The sequence below is a fragment of the Amblyraja radiata genome, chromosome 5 (assembly GCF_010909765.2).
Source record: "Amblyraja radiata isolate CabotCenter1 chromosome 5, sAmbRad1.1.pri, whole genome shotgun sequence".
NCBI classification, from domain to species: Eukaryota; Metazoa; Chordata; class Chondrichthyes; order Rajiformes; family Rajidae; genus Amblyraja; species Amblyraja radiata.
In genome coordinates, this window is record NC_045960.1 from 24,789,219 (window position 1) to 24,803,395 (window position 14,177).

At 42.0% G+C, this 14,177-nt stretch overlaps 1 protein-coding gene across 4 annotated transcripts in view; it reads right to left on the reverse strand.

The window, feature by feature from the left end:
* Nucleotides 1-14,177, reverse strand: part of LOC116973103 (pleckstrin homology domain interacting protein) — a 191,504-nt gene that overhangs the window by 52,338 nt on the left and 124,989 nt on the right. For all 4 annotated transcript variants that reach the window (XM_033020803.1, XM_033020802.1, XM_033020801.1 and 1 more), the window contains exons 19-22: nucleotides 10,750-10,933; nucleotides 7,737-7,839; nucleotides 5,127-5,270; nucleotides 887-966 (exon numbers count right to left, since the gene is read on the reverse strand). In XM_033020803.1, coding sequence (XP_032876694.1) covers nucleotides 887-966; nucleotides 5,127-5,270; nucleotides 7,737-7,839; nucleotides 10,750-10,933 — 511 coding nt within the window. The remainder of the gene's footprint in view (nucleotides 1-886; nucleotides 967-5,126; nucleotides 5,271-7,736; nucleotides 7,840-10,749; nucleotides 10,934-14,177) is intronic.

The window sequence follows — 14,177 nt, forward strand, 5'->3', positions numbered from 1 at the left end:
GGGGTTAGCAGAGAGAAGTGGTGTTGAGGGAGATTTGTACAGATAATGTAGGAGAAGAAGGGACAAGAAAAAAACAGATTAAGTAAAGTAGATCTTTTTTTAACTTTAGAGATAGTGTGTAAATAGGCCCTTCGACCTACGCCGACCAGCAATCACCCCCATACACTAGCACTATCCCACACACATGAAGGACAATTTACAATTTTACAGAAGCCAATTAACCCACAAACCTATACGTCTTTGGAGTGTGGGAGGAAATTGGAGCATCTGGTGTCAGAGGGAGAATGTATAAACTCCTGGGTGTATGGCACTGTGAGGCAGCAACTCTACCGCTGCACCACTGTGCCACCCTTGCAGTAATATTTACTTATTTTTTAATATTTGTCTTATTTAGCAATATTCATTGGGGGCAATAGGTGTTATTAGTTCAGGTACTGTTATATTTCCAATGTCTCTCGAATGGACAGGAGGAAGGATAATGCCTTCACCCTATCTCACCTTTCATGCTTTCTAATTTTTAATGTATCCATGTAACCATTTGTACTTCTCAGATTTATTCAAACTCTTTAGATTCATGCACGGAAAACCTTGTGGTTTCTAAGAACTATCAACATAAGAAAGATAGAAAACGTAGGTCATAATGTCCCTCAGATCTGTTTCACTGCAGTAAAATAATCCGGTGGGCCAAAGGGCCTCTTCCCACACTGTATCTCAAAACTAAACTAATTGCTAAAGATAATTTTGGCCTCAACACCACTTTCCCGCCCAATCACTTCATAAATCTGTTTCAATAAACACAACCCTTACTAAACACAACAGTAATAAACAGTCACCGAACCTTGTTTAAACATTTAATAAAACTGAAAATGGCTTAAACATCACTTGCCTTGAACTGCTGCTCTCATTGTGCCAGGCATCCCCATCTTCCTCTGAGGTCACACCATTGACACCACGGACTTCAAGCTCCTGAGGAATAAAATCAAAAGTTTTGACAATATTAACTTCCATAGTTGAAGGCAATACGCACGGTGCACATTCACTGTGCTCCAAATAACATGAATTTTAACAAACAGAAACATAGATCAGATTAATATACCAGATTGAGGCTGATATTCTCATTGGAGACCCTCGGACTATCTTTGATCGGACTTTAACTGGCTTAATCTTGCACTAAACATTATTCAGGTTAGTCTCTTTATCATGTACAGTGCATTCAAAAAGTATTCAGACCCCTTCACTTTTTGTACATTTTGTTACATTACAGCCGTATTCTAAAATTGATTAAATTCTTTTTTTTATTATCATCAATCTACACACAATACCCCATAATAAAAAAGCAAAAACAGGTGTTTAGAAATTTTTGCAAAGTAATTAAAAAGAAATAACTGAAATATCACGTTTACATAAGTATTCAGACCCTTCACTCAGTACTTTGTTGAGGCACCTTTGACATCGATTACAGCCTCAAGTCTTCTTGGGTATGACGCTACAAGCTTGGCACACCTGTATTTGGGTAATTTCTCCCATTCCTCTCTGCAGATCCTCTCAAGCTCTGTCAGGTTGGATGGGGAGCGTCGATGCACAGCTATTTTCAGGTCCCTCCAGAGATGTTCGATCGGGTTCAAGTCCAGGCTCTGGCTGGGCCACTCAAGGACATTCACAGACTTGTCACAAAGCCACTGCTGTATTGTCTTGGCTGTGTGCTTAGGGTCGTTGCCCTGTTGGAAGGCGAACCTCCGCACCAGTCTGAGGTCCAGAACGCTCTGGAGCAGGTTTTCATCAAGGATCTCTCTATACTTTGCTCCGTTCATCTTTCCCTCGATCCTGACTAGTCTCCCAGTTCCTGCTGCTGAAAAACATCCCCACAGCATGATACTGCCGCCACCATGCTTCACCGTAGGTATGGTATTGGCCAGGTGATGAGCGGTGCCTGGTTTCCTCCAGACGTGACGCTTGGCATTCAGGCCAAAGAGTTCAATCTCGGTTTCATCAGACCAGTCCTTTAGGTGCCTTTTGGCAAACTCCAAGCGGGCTGTCATGAGCCTTTAACTGAGGAGTGACTTCCGTCTGGCCTGATTGGTGGAGTGCTGCAGATATAGTTGTCCTTCTGGAAGGTTCTCCCATCTCCACAGAGGAACCCTGGAGCTCTGTCAGAGTGACCATCGGGTTCTTGGTCACCTTCCTTCTCCCCCGATTGCTCAGTTTGGCCGGGCGGCCAGCTCTATGAAGAGTCCTGGTGGTTCCAAATTTCTTCCATTTAAGAATGACGGAGGCCACTGTGCTCTTCAGGACCTGCAATGCTGCAGAAATTGTTTTATACCCTTCCCCGGATCTGTGTCTCGACACAATCCTGTCTCGAGGTCTAAGGACAATCCCTTCGTCTTCAAGGATTGGTTTTTGCTCTGACATGCACTGTCAACCGTGGGACCTTATATAGACAGGTGTGTGCCTTTCCAAATCATGTCCAATCAATTTAATTTACCACTGGTGGGCTCCAATCAAGTTGTAGAAACATCTCAAGGATAATCAATAGAAACAGGATGAACTTAAGCTAAATTTTGAGTGTCATAGCAAAGGGTCTGAATACTTATGTAAATGTGATATTTCAGTTATTTCTTTTTAATTACTTTGCAAAAATTTCTAAACAACTTTATTCTGGGGTATTGCGTGTAGATTGATGATTAATCAATTTTAAAATAAGGCTGTAACGTATCAAAATGTGGGAAAAGTGAAGGGGTCTGAATACTTTCTGAATGCACTGTATCTGTACACTGTGAATGGCTCGATTGGAATCATGTATTGTCTTTCCGCTGACCGGTTAGCACGCAACATGTGACAATAAATAAATTAAACAAAACTTAATAATGTTGAAAACACTAGTGTCCAAAAACAAAGTCACAGTGAAGACTTGCTCAGGATTGCTGTACTATTGTACTAATACGAATGCTCACATCGGAAGATACCATGAGAAAACACATGCTCTTTCAAAATCACCCCAATTATAGTAGCCAGGAGTGGCACATTCTTCCGCAGTCTATTTGCTCCTCTCCAAGAATTGAAACTCGACATGCTTCAAGAATATTCAAGGAAGCCAGAAGAAAATGTAGAACAAAACAATACTTTTGTCCCATCAGTAGTTTACAGCCTTTTATAATTCAAGATTCAATATTTTATTTTTCAATTGACTGCGCAATTAAATTTTACTTTATAAATTTCATTTCTTTGCTTGTTCTATTTGATTTGACTCTTCATGTTTTGAATGCAACTTTAATAATGTTGACTGAGAGATGCTGGTGCCTGTCGGACATTAACAGGCATCTTGTCCATTTCAAGAAAGTGCAAAACGGATGAGCAATGCATGCTTCTGATTAATTTGGCATGGTTTTTGGCCAGATTCAGGTATTGGCAAAATAAATCTCTTCACCCGTGCCAGCTTAATGACATCCTTCCTAAAGCAGTGATGCCAAAACTGAGCAAAATGTACCAAGTGCACCCTCACCAATGTCTTGCGTGACTATAACATAATGTCCCAACATCCATACTCAATACCCTGACTGATGAACGCCAAATGCCTTCGACACCACCCTCTCTATCCGTAATGCTGCTTTCATAAAACTATGTATGTCTCAAATCTAAGCCAGTAACTACAAGCGGAATCAGCTTGCATATACCCAGCAAATGGAAATTCCCAGAAAAACGCGTACTTTTTACACATTTACCTTCTATGGAACATTTTACCTGCCTAATACAGGTGCACAACCTTTTATCCGAAGATCCAAATAACGAAAACCTCCGAATAGCGGACATTTTTTCGGTCCTTGAAGAAAGGTCCTTGAAAACGTTCACTGAGGGCGGCCCGCAGAGGTGACAGCGGAACCTCCGGTCGGTCCTCGAAGAAAGGGGAACTAAATCCCCATTCATAAAAGAGAAGGTGAGGGTATATTGCGCGGGAGGGTTAATAATTGACAATATGCTGCTGCCTGCCCGCTGAGTTAAAAAGTTCCCACGGTAGACGCACGATACACAGTGTATCGTGAGTCTTGCGTGGGAACTTTTTAACTCAGCGGGCAGGCAGCAGCAGATTGTCGCTCCCTTCAGTTTCACCCCACCTACACCCCTCTGCTTCCCGGCCATGTGTGTGACCCCTTCCCTCCCCTCTCCAGCTCCCCGCCCATTGCACCGGCGCGGGGGCTTTGCACTGTCTTCACGTCGGTGATGCCAGCAGGTCAGTGCCAGTCACCGGAGACGTCAGGACCAACGGGACACCGACCCCCAGGCCCACTGCAAGCACGGAGATCCCAGAGACCCACAGCCAGCCCCGCTCCAACTCCAGAGGAACACGTAGGGGCAGAAGCTGATGGTGTGCAAGGTACGTCTTGTTCTTGGGGTGGCGGATGAGGGGGCGCAGCTTGGGCTGTGGGCGGACTGCCACTTGTCGCCGTAGCGGCCCATCGGGAAGCGGATTCCTCTGGAGTTGGAGGGGGAGGAGGGTATTGTGCTGTTTGATCGCCCCCTGCTATCCCAGGGACAGGGAGACACAGCGGCTTTTTAGACTGGTGGGCAATCACTTCCAAAGTTCTGCCCACACAGTCAGTACACCTCTCCTACACTGCATTTCATACAGACATTTATTCTGCAAGAAAAAACGACATTGAAGACTCAAACTCGCGACCGAGTAACTGCCGGGATCAAGGCTATGAGCCGAGCACTCTACCACTGGGCCAGCCATTAAAATCTACGCTAAAAAATTTCCATTCGAAGGCCGACAAATTCTGAATTACGAAAAGTGTCTGGTCCCAAGGCTTTCGGATAAAAGGTTGTGCACCTGTACTTTACTTACTTTGTTGCACAATGCTTGAAGACATTGAAGTGAGAGATTTTTTAAATACATACTATTTAGAGTCATAGTCTTACAGCGTGGAAACTTAGTCCCACCTATCTGCGTTTGGCCCATACCCCTCTAAATTTGTCCGATTCATGTACCTATCTAAATGTTTCTTAAACGTTGTGATAGTACCTGGCTCAACTATTTATAATTAATGTTTCCACAGCTTTCAATCATTTCTATTGATCAGAATTGGATAATATAATAAATTACATTAAAACCTTTTTTCTGTAAAACTTGCCTCTGAAGAGCTGTTGTTATCTACATTCTGTTGTGAACTTCTGCTGCCATCTTCTATTGCAGATCTTGTGCGGTAATTGTGTACATTCTGACGGCTTTGTTTTCTCACCTCCCCGTTTTCATGCAAACGTTCATAGGTTTCGGTCTGGAAGTCATGTCGATTATTTTAATTTAATTATTTTTATTAGAAGTACGGTAAATTACAATAATACACAACACATATATCTTAATACATTTTTTGTACCGCTTCATTTTTTTGAGCTTTAAGAAAAAGATAGAAGTAAGAAAAGTAAAGAAAGTGCGCAAGAGTCGTGAAGTGCAAGAGAGTGTTGGGAAAAGAAAGCCCCTTAGAAAAGAAGTTAGAGAAGGAAGTAAAGTAAGAAAGTAGACCCTAGAAAAGAAAGAAAAAGAAAGTAGGAACAATCGCTCTATTATAACATTAAACTCCGCAGAAAGGGGAATCATGTCGATTATTAAGGTGCAATTAATATTGACTTGAAATTGCTCAAAAATCACATTGCGAAATTTCCAGTCACTCAGTTTCTAGTGATAATTGCATCAACGTGTTCATACAAGTTCAAACCTTACATTGCTGCATAGTAAAACTATGCCATAATCCACCAGAACACAGAATGATCTTCAAACACAGCTGGACTCTGGCACAAATAAGAAGTATATTTGGTAGGCACAAAATGCTGGAGTAACTCAGGCATCATCTCCAGAGAGAAGGAATGGGTGAGGTTTCGGGTCGAGACCCTTTTTCAGACTTATAATTGACTTTTTGCTCAACATGTTTGTCAAGCATTTACTCACCCAACTGCAACGTGCTCACTTACACATTCTTGTTAGAAAGGAACTCTCGCTAAGTTGATGTTTTCCAAAGTCAGAGTCATAGAGTGATACAGTGTGGAAACAGGGCCTTCGGCCCAACTTGCCCACACCGGCCAAAATGTCCCAGCTACACTAATCCCACTTGCCTACGCTTGGTCCATATCCCTCCAAACTTGTCCTATCCATATACCTGTCCAACTGTTTCTTAAACGTTGGGATAATTCCAGCCTCAACTACCTCCTCTGTCAGCTTGTTCCATACATCCACCGCCCTTAGTGTGAAAAAGTTACCCCTAAGATTCCTATTAAATCTTGTCCCTTTCACCTTGAACCTACGTCCTCTGGTCCTCGATTCCCATACTCTCATGAGTTTATACACCTCTATAAGATCACCCCTCATCCTCCTGCACTCCAAAGAATGGAGACCCAGCCCACTCAACCTCTCCTGATAGCTCAGACGCTCTAGACCTGGCAACATCCTCGTAAATTTGCTCTGAACCCTTTCAAGCTTGTCAATATCTTTCCTATAACATGGTGCCCAGAACTGAACACAATACTCTAAATGTGGTCTCACCAGCATCTTATACAACTGCAACATGACCTTTCAACTTCTATGCTCAATACTCTAACTGATGAAGGCTAAAGTGCCAAAAGCCTTTTTGACCAACTTATCTACCTGCGACTCGATCTTCATGGAACCATGCACAACCACTCCTAGATCCCTCTGCTCTACAACACTCCCCAGAGGCTACCATTCATTGTATAGGACCTGCCCTTGTTAGACGTCCCAAAATGCAACACCTCACATTTCTCTGTATTAAATTCCATCAACCATTCCTCAGCCCACCTGGCCAATCGATCAAGATCCTGCTGCAATCTTTCACAACCATCTTCACTACCTGCAAAACCACCAACTTTTGTGTCATCAGCAAACTTGCTAATCTTGCATTGTATGTTCTCATCCAAATCATAACTGTAGATAACAAACAGTAACGGGCCTGGCATCAAAGCCTGAGGCACAACACTAGTCACATGCCTCCAGTCCGAGAAGCAACCTTCCACCATCATCACCCTCTGCTTCCTTCCATGAAGCCAATTTGCTTCAAAAAATGTTTGCAGTGCCAATTTAGAAAACGTGCATGTACTCAACTTGTTCTATGTTCCACTGCGTACAGTTCAAATAAATTATTATAAAGATGATATAATGTCATACTGGTTACATAAATTGGTAACATATTCAGTATATATATATGTATAAGATTCAGATCATGTCATAATTCTGGGAAAGAAATCCAGAAAAATAGGCTTACTACAAATAGCCATACAGTTGCCATCCGAGAATGAGTCAGGTTTAGATTGGGTACTTAAAACTGGAAGAATCTAACTTTAAATCATCCAAGAGTCGATTGATCTTTAGAGTAATTAATTTCCCTCTGGCTATCCTTCCAGAATTGCTGAATGTATCTGATGGGAGTAACTGGGTGGCACAGCGGTAGAGTTGCTGCCTTACAGCATCAGAGACCCGGGTTCCATCTTGACTACGGGTGCTGTCTGTACAGAGTTTGTACATTCTCCCCATGACCACATGAGTTTTCTCCCACACTCCAAATACAAACAAGTTTGTAGGTTAATTGCCTTCGGTAAAATTGTAAATTGTCCCCAGTGTATAGGATGGTGTTAGTGTACAGGGTGATCACTGGTCGGTACGGACTCGGTAGGGTGAAGGGCCTGTGTCGGCACAGGTTCTCCAAAGTAAAGCACACTCTAAAAAGAGTAATTACCTTGTTTTCTCGTTGAACTTGATTTGTTGATTTCTTTCTCTTCTCATATTTATAAATGTTTACCTCTTCTTCTCCTTTGGCTGTTCTACATTCTTCCTGCTTACTGTAGCATGTATAAATAAAGAAATGCTTAAGAGTGGTATCCACATACAGTGCCCACCATAATATTTGGGACAAAGACCCATCATTTATTTATTTGCCTCTGTACTCCACAATTTGAGATTTGTAATAGAAAAAAATTACATGTGGTTCAAGTGCACATTGTCAGATTTTATTAAGGGGCATTTTCATACATTTTGGTTTCACCATGTAGATATTAGAGCTGTGTTTATACATAGTCCCCCCCCCCCCCCCCCCCCCCCCCCCCCGTCCCCCCCACCCCCGCCATTTCAGGGCACCAAAATGGCCTTTATTAAAATCTGACAATGTTCACTTTAATCATATGTGATTTTTTTTCCATTACAAACTCAAATTGTGCAGTACAGAGGCAAATAAATAAATGATGGTCCCTGGTCCCAAACATTATGGAGGGCACTGTATGTCAACTGGATCGTGAAGATGATGAAAAAAGGTGACATTATTACATAGCATAAAAGTGTGAATAGATACATAGATACAGCACCGCCATTCAATGTGATCATGGCTGGTCATCCACAATCAGTACCCTGTTCCTGCCTTCCCCCCATATCCTTTGATTCCGCTAGCCCTAAAAGCTCTATCTAACTCTCATTTGAATGCATCCAGTGAATTGGCCTGCACTGCCTTGAGGCAGAGAATTCCACAAATTCACAACTCTCTGGGTTAGTTAACTGTGAGGTTAATTAAGAACCTACTTCTGTAACGAAAACAGAAATTACACTTTATGCTCCACTTTGGTTGAAAACCACACAACTAGACAAAGAAAATGCAAGTGCTGGAACGGAAAAGGCCTGACAACAACAGTGAAGCAAGAAGCAGAATAGATTGCGATGCATAGATAGGGCAGACAGTCAGAACCTATTCCCGAATGTAGAAATGCCAACACTAGAAGGCATAGCTATGTGAGAGAGAGAACATTTAATGGAGATGTGTGGGGCAAGTTTTTTTACACATAGGGTGCTGGGGGCCTGGAACACACCGACAGGGGTTGTGGTGAAGGCAGATACGATAGTAGCATTTAAGAGGCGTTTGGATAGGCACATGGAAATGCAGGGAATAGAGGGATATGGATCATGTGCAGGCAGAAGAGATCAGTTCAGCTAGGCATCATATTCAGCATAAACATTGAAGGCCGAAGGGCCCGTTCCTGTGCTGTACTGTTCTCTGCATATTATTTGATCAAAACCTCAAGATCTCAACCATGATCTATTGAAGCCCTGATATCCCAACACACTCTGGGCCTCTCTCTCCTGCATCTTCTTTCATAGCCTCAGATGTACCTTTAGAAAGGAGATGAGGAGGAATTTCTTTAGTCATAGGGTGGTGAATCTGTGGAATTCATTGCCACAGAAGGCTGTGGAAACCAAGTCAAAGGACCATTTTAAGGCGGTGATTGACATATTATTGATTAGTAGAGGTGTCAGAGGTTATGGGGAGAAAGCAGGAAAATGGGGTTGAGAGGGAAAGATAGATCAGTCATGATTAAATGACGGAGAAGAATTGATGGGCCAAATTGCCTAATTCTGCTCTGAAAACATATTAACTTATACCATTCCCACACATGCCCCAATATATACACAAGTTCTCTCCACCACTGAACAAATACGAAAACTTTTAAAATTCTGTGCTACTGTGATGGCATTTGACAACGAGTGAGGGGCCACAAAGAAAACATTCACGACCCGTTGTGCATCACCTGCAAATCTCCTCTTTACATGCACGAACGTATTTCTAGGGTCATTCAACACCCTAGGTCAGATAATGGCTTGACCAATTAAGAGAGTAAAGCAAGATTTCCTTCATTAAACAGAACTAGGCTTTTTCACAACAATCCAATACTCTCAATAGACAATAGGCGCATGAATAGGCCATTCGGCCCTTTGAGCCAGCACCGTCATTCATTGTGATCACGGCTGATCATCCACAATCAGTACCCCGTTCCTGCCTTCTCCCCATATCCCTTAACTCCGCTATCTTTAAGAACTCTATCTAACTCTCTCTTGAAAGCATCCAGAGAATTGGTCTGGATGCTTCTGAGGCAGAGAATTCCACAGATTCACAACTCTGGATGAAAAAGTTTTTCCTCATCTCCGTTCTAAATAGCCTACCCCTTATACTTAAACTGTGGCCCCTGGTTCTGGACTCCCCCAACATCGGGAACATGCCTCTAGCGTGTCCAATTCCTTAATAATCTTATATGTTTCAATAAGATCCCCTCTCATCCTAAATTCCAGTGTAAGCAAGCCCAGTCGCTTCATTCTTTGAAAAGAACTCTTCTTAGGCAGTTCTTTAAAATGCTTCCACTGGTTCCACTAAGGCGGCACAATGGGGCAGTGGTAGAGTTGCTGCCTTACAGCACCAGAGGCCCTAGTTCGATCCTGACTATGGGTGCTGTCTGTATGGAATTTGTATGTTCTTCACATGACCTGCATGGGTTTTATTCAGGTGTTCCAGTTTCCTCCCACACTCCAAAGACTTACAGGTTTGTAGGCCAATTAGTTTGGTAAATTGTAAATTGACCCTTGTGTGTGTAGGATAGTTCTAGTATGCAGGGATCGCTGGTCGGTGCTGACTCGATGGGCCGAAGGGTCTTTTTACACGCTGTATCGCTAAACTAAACACTCCAGTTCTGTCAGATTGGCAGCCCTGGAACATAATCACTGTGCTACTGTACGCCCATCTAATATATTCTGAGCACCTACCGGATGCAAAAGCACATCATGTACAGGATTAAAGGTGAATACATCACCAACAATAATATTCCAAGGGATACAATTATTCATTACCAAGTGAGAATGTAAATTCCATTTCATTTATAATAGAAATGGTAACAAGCACTGTTTCGATTTTCTTCCACAAAAATACATCTTCATACCTAGCTACTCCCTGGGTTAACTCCGGCACCACCACCCTCCGACTCCAAGCTACAAGGTCCCGCTCGGTGGCGATTTCACTTCTCGGTGCATTACTGTGCATCTGTCGCACGCCTTCGATTTGTCCACTGCGTCTCAAGCCAACGTTGGGAGGCGAGTGCATCTCAGAGGCGGAACTTTGCGAGCCTGCAATGAACGAATTCAAGAATTTTGCGATGCAGGTCTTTAATTTTTTAAGGGAGGAGAAAACTTGCATTGGAACTGAATGAGCAGAAATGCATTTCAAACACCATTGAGGTAGAATTAGGTCCTCGGTCACCGGCACCAGATGCACACTGGTGTGGTGATTATATATTACTCCCAAACAGTTCAATGGCATTAAGATCAATGGAATCACATTTCACAAGTGGAGTTCAATACACATCACTTGCCACATTATATGTTTAGCACCGGTTACCAATTTGGACTCAAAATGTCATATTTGTTAGTAATACTGACCATTTGTCTATAAATAATAAATGAGAACCAGAGAATCACAACGTGAACAGCTTTGGAACTATCTAGCAATTTAAGAAAATTGGACAGAGGTTTCATTCTCACAAATCACAAGGATAACCCAAATTAGGTGGAGTAATCAATTTTGGTATGTCATCAGCTGATGAATAGGGGGGAAAATGTCCATAGAAATGACATCTTGAATGAATAATGAATATTAAGAAACAAGGAGTCTGGTTACCATATTCAAGCAGCAACATGTCAGTGCATCTGATCTCACAATAAATGATTGGGACTAACCAACTAGCAATCACAGAAAATCTACTATATCTTGACAATTCAAGTGTCTGCCCAGATGATTTTATGAGACTACCTGCCATATCAATATAACCATATAACAATTACAGCACGGAAACACCATCTCGGCCCTACAAGTCCGTGCCGAACAACTTTTTTCCCTTAGTCCCACCTGCCTGCACTCATACCATAACCCTCCATTCCCTTCTCATCCATATGCCTATCCAATTTATTTTTAAATGATACGAACGAACCTGCCGCCACCACTTCCACTGGAAGCTCATTCCACACCGCTACCACTCTCTGAGTAAAGAAGTTCCCCCTCATGTTACCCCTAAACTTCTGTCCCTTAATTCTGAAGTCATGTCCTCTTGTTTGAATCTTCCCTATTCTCAAAGGGAAAAGCTTGATCACATCAACTCTGTCTATCCCTCTCATCATTTTAAAGACCTCTATCAAGTCCCCTCTTAACCTTCTGCGCTCCAGAGAATAAAGACCTAACTTATTCAACCTATCTCTGTAACTTAGTTGTTGAAACCCAGGCAACATTCTAGTAAATCTCCTCTGTACTCTCTCTATTTTGTTGACATCCTTCCTATAATTGGGCGACCAAAATTGTACACCATACTCCAGATTTGGTCTCACCAATGCCTTGTACAATTTTAACATTACATCCCAGCTTCTATACTCAATGCTCTGATTTATAAAGGCTAGCATACCAAAAGCTTTCTTTACCACCCTATCTATATGAGATTCCACCTTCAAGGAACTATGCACGGTTATTCCCAGATCCCTCTGTTCAACTGTATTCTTCAATTCCCTACCATTTATCATGTACGTCCTATTTTGATTTGTCCTGCCAAGGTGTAACACCTCACATTTATCAGCATTAAACTCCATCTGCCATCTTTCAGCCCATTTTTCCAAATGGCCTAAATCACTCTGTAGACTTTGGAAATCCTCTTCATTATCCACAACACCCCCTATCTTGGTATCATCTGCATACTTACTAATCCAATTTACCACCCCTTCATCCAGATCATTGATGTACATGACAAACAACAAAGGACCCAACACAGATCCCTGAGGCACCCCACTAGTCACCTGCCTCCAACCCGACAAACAGCCATCCACCATTACCCTCTGGCTTCTCCCATTCAGCACTGCTGAATCCATCTTGCTATTCCTGCATTTATACCCAACAGTTTAACCTTCTCAACCAACCTTCCATGAGGAACCTTGTCAAAGGCCTTACTAAAGTCCATATAGACAACATCCACTGCTTTACCCTCGTCAATTTCCCTAGTAACCTCTTCAAAAAATTCAAGAAGATTAGTCAAACATGACCTTCCAGGCACAAATCCATGTTGACTGTTCCTAATCAGACCCTGTTTATCCAGATGCTTATATATATTATCTCTAAGTATCTTTTCCATTAATTTGCCCACCACTGAAGTCAAACTAACAGGTCTATAATTGCTAGGTTTACTCTTAGAATTATATTTCAAACAGTTGTTTCCAGATTGCACCCATACTCTATGAAAAAGTTCTTCCTCAGATAGAAACATAGAAAATAGGTGCAGGAGTAGGCCATTCAATATGATCGTGGCTGATCGTCCAAAATCAGTACCCCTTCCCTCTTTCTCCCCATATCCCTTGATTCCATTAATCCCCTCTAAATCTCTTACACCTCACCAAAAACCAATGCTCTCTAGACACATCTGACATGGAGTAAGGTTTCTTACTATCTACTACTCTAATCATTTAGTGTAAAACTACATATTTGTAAATTTTATTTTAATTTATATGAATGTTTTAAATTCATCAACATGGGATAAGTGGGCTTTTAATAAATTGATTCTATTTTTCAAAAATCTTTACATTTTTAAAATGTCACTATTGCACAATGATTTCTTGTGATGGTACATACCAGTACCGTATACCGACATCTCTAAAAGTGAAAAGACATTGATTCATTTTCCATCCATGTGAAGATGTACACTAACATCATTTTGTGTACAGGGCCCTCGGTGGCACAACGGTAGAGTTGTTGCCTTACAGCACTTACAGCCCTAGAGACCCCATTCAATCAATCTATCAGAATGTTGTAAGTTTCAATGAGATCATCTCTCATTCCTCTAAACCCCAATGACTCAAACTATGATCATGTGACAGTCCTGAAGAATCCTTGTTGCACTCCCTGTGGCAAATATCTTTTTTTAGAAGAGACCAAATCTGCACACAATACTTCAAGCCGATGTAATTGTACTCCAACACTCCGATAATCAATATTTATTACAAAGGCCTATTTTTCTTCTTAACTGTTTTCTGCACCCGTATGTTTGCATTCAGTGATTAGTGCACAAGATCCTTTTGCAAATCAATATATCTAAAGATATGTAGGGTCATATAGCAATGAAACAACTTGCCCACACCGGCCAACATGTCCCAGCTCCACTAGTCCCACCTGACTGCGTTTGGCCCATATCCCTCCAAACCTGTTCTATACATGTATCTGTCTGTTTCTTAAACGTTGGGATAGTCCCTGCCCCAACTACCTCCTTTGGCAGCTCCTTCCATACACCCACCCCCCTTTGTATGTAGGCATAAGGAATTGCAGATGCTGATTTACAAAAAA